At 42.7% G+C, this 14,975-nt stretch overlaps 1 protein-coding gene across 1 annotated transcript in view; it reads right to left on the bottom strand.

Annotated features, from left to right (window-relative positions):
• The window catches only part of APBA1 (amyloid beta precursor protein binding family A member 1), a 68,327-nt gene that overhangs the window by 52,257 nt on the left and 1,095 nt on the right, over nt 1–14,975 (bottom strand). The window contains exon 2 of the mRNA XM_021712028.1: nt 14,745–14,972. Coding sequence (XP_021567703.1) covers nt 14,745–14,972 — 228 coding nt within the window. The remainder of the gene's footprint in view (nt 1–14,744; nt 14,973–14,975) is intronic.

Here is a 14,975-nt window from a genome sequence, read left to right as displayed (position 1 = left end):
TTCATGACATTCAAGTTGATACATCCAAAAGTTCTCCATCTTTCTGGGTACTGTGTGGGCAGCTGGGCAAGCTCTAGGTCATCCACTTGCGAGCTGAGGCAACTCCTGACCCCAATGCCTGTTTGGTGGATTGTTTCCAGTGGTGTTAGATGCCGAAGTCAATCATGCAACTGGTAACAGGAGATGTGATCACCTTCCAGGGTGTCCGACCCCTCTGCATTAACCCCTTGCTGCCTGAATGGCCCTGGCGGTTGTGCGTCACTGCCAGATGTCATTTGCTGATATTTCTGAGAAGGGGCTGACCCACCTCTTCTGGCAGCGATGCCTACTATTTCTGGGGAAAATAAACTAGGCTCTGAGGTGCCACCAGAAACTTTCACACACTCTGAACTCTGCTATGCTTATAGAACCTGTGAAAAAGCATCCAGGCTCATGAGGAGGGAAGAGGTAGGCGTCAGGATTGGGGGAGGGAAAAAGGTTCTCTCAGGACCTGTGTTAGAACGCACCTGGGCATGTGGTGAGAGCCTGGAGGACACTGTGGCCAGCCAGAGCCTGGGCCTCTGGGGCATAGGATGCCTCTTCATGTTTGCTGAGTGTCTCTGACAGCCTCGTGTGCGATCTGAATAAGGGCTCTGGCAAGCCAGCTACACCCACACAGAAAAGGGCTGCAGGCTTTGAAGCAAGTCAACAGATAATCCCAGATTGGGTTCAAGAGCTGGACCATATCTGTTGGTCCAGAGCAGACCAGAAAAAGGTTAAGACAAACATGGATAGAACTGAGCTGGAGGGAGCTCATGGAAACAGAGGCAGCAGGGTGGTTCTGAAGGCAGGAGGTGGGCAGAGAGACCTCCCAGAGCAAATCTGCCTCTTAACGAGTCACGGCAATGGGGGGACGCCCAGGGATGTGATGCACAAAAAGCACCCATCTGAATAGATGACTCCAGCCTTCTTCCTCACCAAGCCCTTTATCAGACATGCGAGAGGGTCTCTCTCTGGGTCACCTATTTAGTTACAGTACTGTGACAGGGACAAAAGGTAGACAAAAGAGATGAAAGGACCTGAACAATCCACAGCTGGAAAATCTTCCCATGCTGAGAGGCTCCTGTGCTATGGACAAGTTCTGTAGGCCAAAGTGGAAAACAGGACAAGAGTGAGAGCGTTCTCGGGTACTGCCCTTTCCCTCCTTGTTGTCCTGGTGTTTCTGACCACTCTTGCTGGCAGCCAAATTGCACCAACCATAATCTGGATCAGTATGATGCAGGTCTGGTAGCTATCAGCCCGCATTCTAGAAAGCCCTTCAAAATGGAGCACTACAGGAGGTATTTCTTCCTAGTTTACAGCCCCAGGCATCTCTCAGAAACACTTTCTTCTTTCCATTAATTATTTAAAAGAGAGAAAATCCTTGGGTGTTGATTCTTAAGTGTCCAGACTGAACACTCCCTACCACTTAACTCTCCTGGTTCACTGCGAAGCCATTTTCCCCACTAGGTGCTCTTGCAAATTGCATGGTTTAGATTTATGAACCACCCAGGACAGGGCAGCTAAAGTTGGTTAGAATCTTCACTGCTGCTGAGGATAGCTTGTAACCTTTTCAGTTATTAGCCAGGGAACAACCAGCATATATAAGACTTGAAATCCACAGACAGACTCAAAAGACAACTGCTAGGCCCTCTGGAAAGTTACAGAATGCATCTACGTGTGGCATCCTATGGGTACAACAGAACTCAGAATTCTTTTCCTGGCTCTTTTGTTTTCATTCTTTCTTCCCTTTAATGCTCACTCTGCACCTGAAACTTGCTTAATTATTCACTAGCACCTTCTCCATGTCTCATCAATAATGGATAACATCTGTGATGGAAAAGAAAACGTCACCAGCAGCAAGAAGGAGGTTGAGATGGGAGCATTAAGAACAGGATCCACCTGCCACACTCGAGGGAGAAACCAAGGCACCAGGTCTCAAGGCCTGTTCTCTCCTGGAAGGCCCGCCCAGCACAGTGAGACCCCTTAATTCTGTGCTTCCCAGTCTTTTCGTGTCACGATGCGCAGAGAAATGATTCCCACTACACGCTGGGGCAAGTGGAGAGGACCAGGAGCCCTGGATGAGACTGCGCAGGGTTGAAGACAACATGCCTAGTGGCCCAGGTCACCCCCATCCCCAAAGCCCCGGGGGAACAGCGTACTGGTTGAAAACCTCTGCCTTAACTTATGAAAGTCTTTACAGCAAATTCTTTAGACAGTGGCAGCCCCTTGAGATCAAAGTTAAAACCCTTCTACTTGAAAACAATCTGCCACGGATATACTGTTCTTTCAGGACATCTCCTCTTTCCATTTCCACAGCGTTCCCTAGTCTCAGCTCTCTCTGACACAGCTACCTGCTTCACCTCTGTGTGGGCCCTTGCACACCTCCTCTTTTACGCCCCTTTGGTTTCATTCTCCAGGGGTAACTTTGGGATCTGCATGCAGACCTGCCTACTCTCAGTCAGACAACAAAACAGATACAGCCCAGAAGTTGGGAATGGGTGATAAGGTCAGTAGGAGAAGACAAGAAACACAGCTCTTTGGTGGGATAAGATAATGACCAACACCATATGTGGTAGGCAGATTCTCAGAAGACTCCCGGTGATCTCCATCTCCTGGTATTCAGACCCTAGTGTAATGCTCTCCCTAGGGAGGGAGTATAGGTTAGTGACTTAATGTGAGCAATAAAATACAGCAAAGGTGATGGGATATAACTCTGTGATTGGGTTACAAAAGACTGTTACTTCCATTTTGCTATCAGACTCTACGGCCTTCTCATTTTGCCATATGGGAGAGGGCCCACGTGATAGAGAACCGAGCTACCTCTGGCCAATAGTCCATGCGGAACTGTGGCCCTCAGCCCAACTGTCCATGAGAGGCTGAATCCTGACAATAAGCATGTGAGCATGGGGGAAGATCTCTCCCCAGTCCAGCCCTGAGATGACTACAGGCCACCTGACACCTTTATGGTGGCCTCTGAGAGACCCTAAAGGAGAGAAACTGATACAGTCAACAAGGATTGTTTTATGTCACTGAGTTTTGGGGAAGCTTGTTATGCAGTAGTAGATAACTAAGATACTAAATAAGGGTTCAGCTGAAAGCCTCAGAGAAAAGGAAGCTTGGAGGTGTGACCATGGGGCTCACCAAAGGACTAGTCCAGAGTAGATTCTACACTCAGAGCCGGCAGAGTGCTGCTGTGTCCCTGGGGTCTTGCATGGTGCCTGATTCGTAGAAGGAACTATAAAATCTTTATTGAATGAATGGGTGGTAAATTGAAAGATGCACTTTCAGTTTTTGACTAGGGACAGCAGTCACAACTCTCTCTAGTTCATTGCAAAATGAAGACTCGTGTAGCTTTGTGGCCAGGCCCTGTTTCTTATTCCTGCATGTAGCTGGTGCCCAGTTAAACCCAAGTGTTAGCAGGGGAACAACTATAACCACTCAAGACAACCACTTTATGGCACTTTGCATGACAGATGGTTAAGAACACATTTATTCCTTTGATATCACTCACTTGTCTAAGGAGAAGTTTCCCATCTGCTTGGTAGAATACACTGGGTCCCATTCTGCTGTCCTTTTTGTTCTAATGTGGTACTTCTGGATAAGCTTCTGGGATGGTGAGTGAGAGGGTCTGCCAGCCCCTTTTTCTAAACTGTCTGAACCACACAGGAGACAAAGTTGTTTTCAGATCCAACACTGGCATGTTTACACTTTCACAGCAGGTGAGGAGAACAATCTGAGATATGGATGCCTGGAGTTTAGTCCTCTTCCTACCACAAATGGAGACAGAATGGAGCCTCCCTCCTCCCCAAGAGTGCATCACATTCCAGCCAGGAATTGATCCACTTGGAGAAACTGGGCTCCAACAGAACACATATTTATCCTAAATTCTGTCTACTTGACTTCACATCCCATTTCAACTCCATCCCTTGCTATCCAGACCCTAGAAAAATTCTGGCCGGCCAGAACTCCACAAAGAGGTGTGGATTGCAAGAAGAAACCTTTTAGTTCAGAACACCTGAACAAGAATCCTTTACAAAAATGGAATCTTCAGCAGTAAGACAGTTCTTTTTACTTGCCCTTGTAAGACTGACAACACAACAGCAAGGTCAACATGATAAGATGCTGCTAACAAGTCTTAATGAATTGGCATGTGCATTTGACCTTGGTCAACAGTCTCCTAGCAACGGTAAAAAAAAAAAAATCCATGTCAGCAGCATGTGAAATTCAAGGCAGAAAGGGGTGACATCAAGGAAATCATGGCTTCAAATTAAGCCAGGGTGCTTCATTTTTCTACTTTCATTACGTCATCTTTCTTAAAAAAAAAAAAAAAAAAAAGGTGGGCACAAAGTGCACATGACCAGGGCAGGAGTTCACACCAAGCCCTCACATCCCAGAATTTTGATGATACCTTCCTCTTGGCAAGAGGGTGGTTGATTTCTGACTAAGAAGTGTTAGTGCTGAAATGGTTTCCTGCCTCAAAACACTCTCTGCATTGGTCTCTGACATTGGGAGTAGGATGCCAACAAAAGGTAAATGTCATCTGAAGGGGGTGTGCATGTTGCCATATCACTAAATTATTAGCAGCTTAGCGTGACCTAATCAATCTGATGATATAGTGATAATGGACAGCAGAAGGGAAACAGAGAAAGTTAAGAAGGGGTGCTAAAGCCAACCCCCTAATTCAGTTAGCCAATGACCATCCCCACATGTTAAGTATGCTTTGCTTTCCTAAGGTAAATAACACATCAAACATGTGATTCTTATTTCCCATTTCTATAGTGGAATCAATATCTGCAAAACTACTTTCTCTCATAGTCACTCTCCTTAGAAAGAACTCTTATAACTTATTTTATTGATGGGGAAACTGAAGCCTAGGAGGAAAGCAGGTGACCAACTCAAGATAACTGCAGCAGGTCAGCTGTAGGGCAAAGATTTATGTAATAGTGAGCATCACATTTGTGTGACTTGCTCTGAGAGAGAAACAAGAGTAGGATGAGACACCAACAATAGAGGCAATAGTTTAAAGCATGCGAGAAAGGTGGAAAATAAGATGCTAAAGAATTAAGTTTTAAGCTGTCATATACAGTTTAAGTCAGTGGTTACTAATTTCCTCTGTGCCTCTTTGCCAAGATTCAACCTCCAGAGATTTGAATCAAGAAGTTTGGGATCTTGAAATCCATATGTTTAAATAATGAGTTCCTGACTTTACTGAATGAAAAGCCATCCTGGATAAGCAGGAGATTTGACATTTTTCATTTTAAAGATGATCATGTTTATAGACAGGTTACATTTCATAATTCCTCTGGGTCACATGAAGTCTATTCTATTTATGTATTTAAGAGACGAGGTCTCACTACGTTGCTCAGGCTGTAGTTCAGTGGTGGGATCATAGTGAAGTCTGTTTTCAGTTAGCCATCTGGGAGAACTGAGGCCAAAATGCCCAGGAAGGCTCCAAAAATCCTTCAATCCATTCCTACCCTTACTTATTTGCTTTTTAGTGTACCACTCATAGGGTCTGACCAACTATAGTTCGGCTGGGCACGCCAAGCTGAAATTGAGTGCCTATTGTCTCAATATGGGAAACAGAAGAAGAAAAAATGCAAGTGGGACTCTTCAGGGGAGTTAGGTGGTCTTTGTTTAAACAAAACAACATCCTCTCAGGAAAGCAGTCAGTGAAGATTGTTTCAAAATAAGTTTCAATATCAACATATAAAAATCAATAGTGTTTCTATATACCAATAATACTCAAGCCAAGAACCAATCAATAACTCAATCCAACTTACAACACACACATACAAAATACCTGGGAATACACCTAACTAAGGTGAAAGATCTCTAATAGGAGAACAAAACATTGATTAAAGAAATTGTAGACAACACAAACAAATGGAAGAACATCCCATGTTCACGGATTGGAGGATTCAATATTGTTAAAATTTTCATACTGCCCAAAGCAATCTAAAGATTCAATACAATCCCTATCAAAATATCAATGCCACTTTCCACAAAACTAGAAAAAACAATCTTAAAGTTTACATGGAACCATGAAATAGCTCAAATAGCCAAAACAATCCTAAGTAAAAAGAACCAATTCAGAGGCTTCACATTGCCTGACTTCAAATGATACTACAAGGTTATTGTAACTAAAACAGCATGGTCTTGGTATGAGAATAGACAAATCAATGGAACAGAATAGAGAACCCAGAAATAAAGCCACATATCTACAACCAATTGATCTTTGACCAAAGCAGACAAAAATAAACAATGGGGAAAGAACATCCTATTCAATAAATGGTGCCAGGAAAATTAGCTAGCCATATACAGAAGGATAAAACTGGACCCCTATCTCTCACCATATACAAAAATTAAATCAAGATGGATTAAAGACTTAAATGTAAGACCTAAAACTATAAAAATTCTAGAAGAAAAACTAGAAAACACTCTTCAGGACATCAGACTAAACAAAGAATTTATGACAAAGTCCCCAAAAGAAGCTCTAACAAAAACAAAAATAGACTACTAGGGACCTACCCAGGGGAGAAAAGAATCAGTATAAAAAAAGATACCTGTATTCATATGTTCATGGCAACACTATTAATAGTAGCAAAATCACGGAACCAACCTAAATGCCCACCAATGATTGACTAGATAAAGAAAATGTAGTATGATATACATGATGGGTTACTATGCAGTCATAAAAAAAATGAAATCACATCATTTGCAGCAACATGGATAGAGCTCGAGAACTTCATCCTACGTGAACAAACTCAGAAACAGAAAACCAAACACCGTTATATTCCCACTTAGATGCAGGAGCTAAATGATCACAAAAATGAAAATAATAGACACTGGGGATGCCAAAAAGGGGGAAGCAGGGAGGAAGATTACGGTTCAGAAATTTTGTAAAAAGTGGATTGAGAAATTACATTTTTGCATTAAAAATATGTTGCCAGTTACACTTGTAAAGAAAGCACTTTTCATTTTAAAGATGATCGTGCTCATAGACAAAGTACATTTCATAACTTCCCAGGACTACATGGGTCCCAGGATGTAATTGGGTTACATAGGAATACAATTATCAATGGTGTATCTGTTCCTCTCTCTGTACCTTTCTTTCCTTTCTGATAAAGCCCCAGGTCACTTATCATAGAAAATATGGCAAGTGCACATTTGGGGGAGAGGGCACAATTTTCCTAAAGACTCCTGGGCAGTTTCTTGAGCTTACACTTATTAAGCGAGGATGTCAGATGCCTGAACTGTGGCCCTGGGTGCTGCACCTCTAACAGGAAAGTGATAATGAAATTCTCTCTCGCTAAATCATCCATTTCCTTCCCTGTTGTCTGTCCCATCATTTCTTGGCATAGTTTCACATATACTTTCTGGTGAGACAATCCATCAGAAAAGTGGAAAGAGATTCCTCTTGGGAGAGGGGTCAGGTAATGAGAGAAAAACTGGAGCCCAGAGGTTAAAAAAATCAATCTTGCCCATCAATTTCTTTTATTCCACTGAGCACAAAGTAATTGGAGAGCTTGCCTTCTGGTGTGCAGATCATTGGACAGGTTTTGCTCCAGTGATTCCTGTGCAGTGATGGTCTCATGTCAGTGGGGAGATGCCTGCCAGGGAACAGGGTTTGACTGGAACTGAACTGACAGGTGAAACTCTAAAAGTGAGCTAAAATAATGGGAGATAATACTTAAAATCCAGGAGGAGAGTGCACAAGCCAACATTCTCCTATCTCCTTTTGTCTTTTCCATGATTGAAATGAATCATTTGCTCTTCAAACGGGATTTCAAGGTTAAGCCTTTTCATTTTAAAGATGTAACAGTGAGAGCTTTACATCTTAAAAAAAAAAATTACCCAGTCACATCAGGTCCTCACAGTTCACAGAAAAATGCCTCATTTTGTTGTTATTGACAACTAAGTTCTGTTACTTAGAGTATGACTCCCCATTGGCAGGGATATGACACTTTACCGTGGATCCCAAGTTACAGAATGGGCCATTACATGCACCCTGGTAAAAGAAATCATCTCAAAAACATTTCTTCTCAAAAGTAAGGACCATTAACCTACATAAGTATACAAACCGGAGCAGAAATGAACGCATCCACATTCACTTCAGCAGGCATCACGCCCGCTGCAGTTAGTGTTCTGCTGCTATCCTTCCCACAAATGTTCTCTGCTTTCTAAACTAAGCACACTACCAAGCTCACAGCTCCCAAACTCTTCAGGCTTTTCACTGTCTTATCCACTTACCAATTAGTGTTCTTCACCTTAAGTAGTACAACCCCCGCCCTGACCTACTTTTTATTTCTTTATTCTTATATGCATCACGTAAGCCAAGTGGAAGTGTGTGTGTGCTTAACAAAAGCACTGTGTGCAATTAAAATGAAAAACTCAGTGCACTTATTTTGCCATATAACATAGTTCATAAAGCAGTCATTTCCTATAAATTGTGCACATAACACACAGCAGAAGTGTTTGTTTCCCCTTCTCTGCTTTTCCAAGAAAAACAGTAACAATGAGATGATCCCTTTGTGCAGTGAATGATCTCTGAAGGATGATTCCAACTCTTACATATATTTAAATAAAGGCAAATAAACTCACAAATACAGCTGTAAAAGTCAGACAATACTATATAGCTATATAGCTTACGGCAAAAACCGAAGTCCTTTTCCATACCCCTCCCCACTCCATGGTCCCATTCCCAATTCTTCTAGCACTTTCTTCTGGCATTTAATTACATAAATAAACTTTCATAAGTAGCATGTTTATACTGCCTCTCCTTAATTTTTAAATTTTAGATATTAGTTCTTGGTTTCTACTACGAACAATTAAGATTTACTGCTTCTATATTACATGAACTTTCATCTTCTCCACATTATAATTTTTGGTTAATCAATATTCACTGTTTGCATTCTAAAGACTATACATATGCTCTTCCCTGTTGAGACACATGTATTATTATTGTATTTCTTGCCTATATAACAATCATTTTTACTGAGGAAATCATTGAGTTGTTTTTCTATTTGCTTAGCCTTCTATGTACTGATCAATAATTTAGGCCAAATTCTCCTAAAACCATCTAAAACTCAGTACAAACATATCAGTTCACTCTTTCCAGAGACCTCTGAATTGGAGCTCTCCAAGCTCCAGTTCACATAGGAGAGGCAGCTACCTTGGCCTTCTACACAGTTGCCATCCTGGGGTCTCCTCTCCTATCACCTGGAGATTCCCTTTGCTGCATTCCCGTGTTGGATCCCCTGTTTCTGGGATCTTATATCTTTTTCTTGGCTTATGCTCCCATTCAAACAGAGCAATCCTCTCATGGCTTTCCCGAGAAAGGGTGCATGGAGGGTAAACTGTTTAATTGTTTGGGATGCTGCATGTCTAAAAACATCTTTATTCTGCCTTCCCTTGGCATGGAAGATTAGACTGGGTATAGACCCAGTTCCCGTGTGGCATGTGAGAAGTCCAACACCACTATGATTCCTGATGATTTTTAACCTGTTTTTACCTTTCTGAAGGCCTGTATGATCATCTCTTTCTGTTCTGAGATTTCTGTGGGTCTTTATTTCAGTATTCTTGCAAGGTACCCAGTGGAATCTTTAAATATGGAAATTGACATGTCCTTTGGCTCTAAGACACAGTCCTTCATAATTTCCCCTTTCATTTCATCTATATTCCCACTGCTTTCTATGCTTTTGCCATAATTGTTCTATTGCCTTGAAGATCTCCTCAACTTTGTCTTCTAACTTTTCTACTGAAGTTTTTTTCTCTTTTTAATTTTAAATTTCTTTGCCATATTTTTTAGTTTGAGTTCCTTTTTTTTGTTGTTTTAGAATGTTCTTTGTTATAGGTTTTTTTTTTTTTTTTTTTTACAATGTTCTGCACTGAGCACTGACTTTTTCCCATTTTAAAAACATATATTTACTTTTCATGTTGGAGATGTTCTTCAAACATTTGGTGATCCTTAACTGTTCATTCATATTTAAGAGTAGGTCCCCCAAAAGCCTACTGGAAGATCCCTGAGTGGCAGGAGCCTTCACTATGGGGTAATCAGGTGGAAACTCAGGTGCTGTACTGGGAAATCCCCAAACATCAATATCTATAGTTATTTTCTCTTGGGCCTATTTCCTAGAGGAATATTCTAATTTGCTCGAGTCCCCAGGGTGGGTTGGGTTCTAACCCTGGCAACTAAGAATTCTAAGGCATTCTTAGGGGCTTACTGCTTAGTAGACCTTATGTTTCCCCAAGGCACCTTGTTCCCATTTTCAATTGCAAGTAATGTCCCCAGTTTCAGTGTTCCTCTGGTTCACCCTTTCCTGGTAGAGGCCTCCTATCTTCTGTAGCAAGGAGTCACCTGGCTTCATAGGCTGAAGAAGGCATCAGAAAGTCTAATGCCTTCTGTGACAGTCTTCCAAACAATCCTTATTTCTTCAGTCATAGCCCTCATATTCCTGCCACCTGAGGTATCTGACATCTCAAATTCCTGAACCTTTTCTGGGGAAGAGGGGTCTATAGCACAAATCCTCACAAACACTTTGTAGAAGAGAGGAAACAACTCTCATCAGTGTATTCGTCAGGATTGACCAGGCTACAACTGATCTATCAGGTGGTGGTGGTAACTATCATCCCCAAATCTCCATGACTTAAAACAACGAAGATTGATTCCTCTCTCACAGTACCTATCCTGAATGGGTCAGCGGGAACCCTGCTCATCGTGGTCACACAACCTGTGCTGACAGAGGTGCCACCATCTTAATGTAAAGCTTCAGGGTTTGTTTTGTTGGGGCAGGAAAGCATGGTCCTGAAAGCAGTACACTTCAGTACTCACAGTTCACTGACCATGCCTTACTTCTAGGGGATGAGGAAGTGCAATTCACTCTGTGTTTGGAAAAAAAGGAAAACTGGAAAAACTGGGGAGCATTAATACCTCTACCAGAGCCAGTCACCACTTTGGTCCCAAAATTGTTGTTCTCATCTGCTGCTGTTTCCTCTGTCTTTGTGCTTTTTATTATTTTACTGTTATTTTAGTTCTAGGAGGCAGCAGAGATAAACACCATTTCAAACTGCACAACACATCAAAGTGGCCATAACTGTCTAATTTACATTCTGTGCTCGCCAACATCAATTTCTCTGAGTCTACCGAGATTCTGTTCTCAGAATGATTCTGTTGCCTAAAGAGAGGTTGGTAGGCTGGGACGTTTCAGGACTAGTCATTTATTATCAATATTTTTAAGAAGGGGACTGGGAGATGGTTCTCAAACATACACCTGGAAAAGTGAAACTCCTTATTAGAAGCTAAGCATGTAAGTATTTTTTTTCCAAATTTTTAGAAAACAATTATTCTCTCTCAGTGCTGAGCATCTAGTATGCGTTCAGCAAATTCTTGTGGCTTAGCAATCCCATTTTCTCATTCTGTGCAATCTCCCCCAAACAAATGCCAGTTTGCTGAAAAGTGCTAAAGTTCTGGGGAATTAAAAGTAATGCTAAAAGTAAAGTTAGCTATCAGCAATTATCTCTGGCTAGTGGTAATACAGGTGTTTTTATTTCCATCTTGTTGCTTCTGATCTAGCCATTTTGAGAAGGCACTGCTTTTGTACTAAGAATCCCAGAGGCATTTCTCCAGGTCTGCTGACCATAATCACAGGAGGTGATTATGTCCTTTTGTTAGGACTGTATCTGTACTAATAAAAGATTTAGTTAACTCTCAAATCCACAGCCCTTACATGGGGAAATTGCCCGGACAATAATTTTTTTTTCCTTTAAATCAGTGGTTCTCAACCTTTCACATGCTTGAGAATCTCAGGGAGAATTTACAAAATAAAACAAAACTAAACTAAAAACCAGATCACTAGGCCCCTTGTCAAGTATTTTGGTTTGGAGAGGAAGGGCAGGAACTTGCATTTTTAATAAGTATCACCTAGACAGACTTCAGACCACACTACTTTAATGGTACCTTACTGTTTTCTTTAACAGCACACATGAAGAATGAGTATTCAGTAAATATTTTTTTGATGCTAAGATAGAAATCAATAGGATATACATATATTCCCTCTTTCCATATACCATTAAAGGGACAGCAAGTGAAGACCTTTCCTATAAATATGGCACGACAGATGAAATGCAACCTACAAATTCAAATAGCTTAAAATGGTTGGTAGACTATTTTAAAGCACAGGTTTTGCTTTGTATTAACTATTCATAACCCAGAAAGCCCTACTCACTGATTTCTTAGCATCAAGCTGAATTTCTGACGGGGGCTGGGGAGAGGTCCCTAACGCAACATTCAATGTTCTGTAATGCATTCTGCCTTTTGAATGAAACATCATGCAGGAGGGTTAAGTTATTCTCCTAGCTCCAATGAATAAAAGCTAGCCCCCAGCTCTATGGTAGGTAGGGTGTGCTGTGGGCTCATCATGAGGCTGCAGAGCCAATGTGGTTAAGCAGGTCATTTCAAGGAGCTGGTGCGTCGTAGAGAGCTGAAGGGTGAGCCCAGCATCTGGACCAATTGCTCCTGCAGCTTTGCTTCTGATGGCTTTCCAAGTTTCTAAAAGGATGTAGAAACTGGCTGCTTGCCAACTCCCTCCTTTTGAAAACCTGCTCCCTTTCCACCTCATTTGCAAAACGCCTCCTGTAATCCCTCCTAGCTGGGAGGAACCTGGAGACAGCTGGAGGTCAAGGAGAATTCTGCATGTGAGTGCACCTGGTTTTCACTGAATCATAAGCCTAGAAAACAGAGAAGAGATGCAGGACATGTCTAAACTAACTGACCCAATGCTGCCCCCTTGCTGGGGACGATGAAGTTTTCTTTCCTACTGGTTTCCAATATTTCCTTAAAGGTGCTAGCAATTTAATCAGCTAACAGCAAATGTTGACTATCACTAAGCGAGGAGGTGAATGCTACCTCTCTGACCTGCGTAGCCCTTCATGTACAAGTAAAATGAGCAAATAGCTAACAGTAATGGTTTATCACTCCAAAACATATACACTGAGAAACACCCTGGTGCAATAACAAAACGCAGAATTGAATGAAATTGACGTTAACGTTTTGACCCTTATTCCAAGAACCATTTTTAAATGAAATCGCTTAAAAAGTATTCAAGAGAATGGAAAAGTGAGAGTCAACGCAGAAAGAATCTTCACAGCAAGGAAGTCAGAGCAAAGGTTAGTCTTCTTGATTTATTTTGAATAGATGCGAAACCCAAGTTTGCCACAATATCAAATTTCTTAGGTATTTCAAAAATGGAAAATAAAATGTTGATGGTGGCATCAATTGATTTGTTTAGTTATTCACAATGAAACACTAGTTTTCTGTGAAGTGGAAAGGCTGGCCTGGTACCACCAGAAGTGAAAATTAAGCACCTGCCGAAACCCACAATGAGGTTCAGGGTGGAAGAAAACTGCAGAAACCCCTGGCAGGCAAGGGGTCAGAAGGATTTCCTCCAAAGAGGCCACATTGCCCATCCCAAATCTTTAAGGGGTTACTTTAAGGAAGTGGCTCTCAGACTGTGGTCCTGGGACCAGCATCACCTGGGAACTGATGAGTGGCAATCCTGAAATTTACCCGAGCCCTGCAAACCTGAAAAAAACAGGGAAGGTTAAAAAAAAAAAAAAAAAAAACCCCCAGCTCTTTTGTGTTCTGGGAAACAGCTTACTGCAAAGAAACCCCCTTCACCCATATGACTTAGATAAGCTCACAGATACCTCCCTTGTTTCCCCCGTGACAAGGCCTGACACAGTCGCTCCAAATTCCCATCTCTGCCTCATAAGTGATTAGCTGAACTGCTTGTTGTTCTTTTTTTTGTTTTTTGAGTCGGGAGTCTCACTCTGTCACCCGGGCTGCAGTGCAATGGTATGAATCCAACAATTACAGTTCATAGTAAGCTCTAACTCCTGGGCTCAGGCCATCCTTCCACTTCAATATCCCAAGTGGCTGGGATTCCAGGCATTTGCCACCATGTCCAGCTAATTTTAATTTTTTTGTAGAGACAAGGTCTTGTGTCTCAAACTCCTGGGCTCAAGAGATCCTCCCGCCTTAGCCTTCCAAAATGCTGGGATTACAGGCGTGAGCCACTGTGCGTCGCTGCTCTTTAACCAAACTCTGGTGACTTTCTCCTTCCTCCAGGTGCCTAAACTTTGGTCAGCATACAACCACTCCTGAGAACAGGCTGGTCTCAGACATTATCTGACCGACAGTGCATTCAACTCGCAACTTTCATCCCACTTTCTCACACCCTGTTCTTTCTTGCCTTGGCTACTTACTCCCCTCTATAAAAGAAAACTCCAACCTTAGAGGCCCTTGCAGATCTTATTGTTGGAGGGTCTCCTATGGCAACAGTCCTCCTCCCCAATAGTACAGTACCTTTTTCTCTTTTACAACAATCCTTTCCAAGAAAGTCCTTACTCAGTCTGGGCTGGTTCTTTATTTGACATTAGAAGTACAAATTCTCAGGCCCTACCCCAGACCTTCTGAAGCAGCAGCTAGGGGGTGGAAGGCGATGTGCCCAGGGATCCACTTCTCCCCACACCCCCACCCCACCGCCCAGGTGCTGTATGGGAACCACCGATTTACAACCCTGTCGCTAAGGGCCTGCTGAGTGCATCTTAGTGCCAGCTGGTTCCGAAGCTCACCGTGGACCTTAGCGACCCCACAGTCATTTTCCAATGGCACACAAGGCCACAGAGTGGAGTCGAGCACGCCCGAGCCCGCACAGACTTACGTCTCCATCCATCGGCCTCTGGTCGTCACAGTCCCTGGTGGGGCTAATGTCCTGGCGCATGACCCAGATGGGTTCTTTGGGCTCGTCGGGGGTGTAAGGCGAACGGATGGTCCTGGTTTTCACCTCCTCGATGGCCTCCTTGATGTCCTTGATGGCCAGCGAGATGGCATCTCTCTTCTCCTTGCTGTACCGCTGCCCCGCCTCGCCGCCCGCGGGTCCCGCCACCCGCTG

This window comes from Carlito syrichta, unplaced genomic scaffold (genome assembly GCF_000164805.1).
Source record: "Carlito syrichta isolate Samal-C Ts95f unplaced genomic scaffold, Tarsius_syrichta-2.0.1 Scaffold303019, whole genome shotgun sequence".
In the NCBI taxonomy this organism is placed as follows: domain Eukaryota; kingdom Metazoa; phylum Chordata; class Mammalia; order Primates; family Tarsiidae; genus Carlito; species Carlito syrichta.
This window is presented reverse-complemented; position numbering and strand designations above follow the sequence as displayed.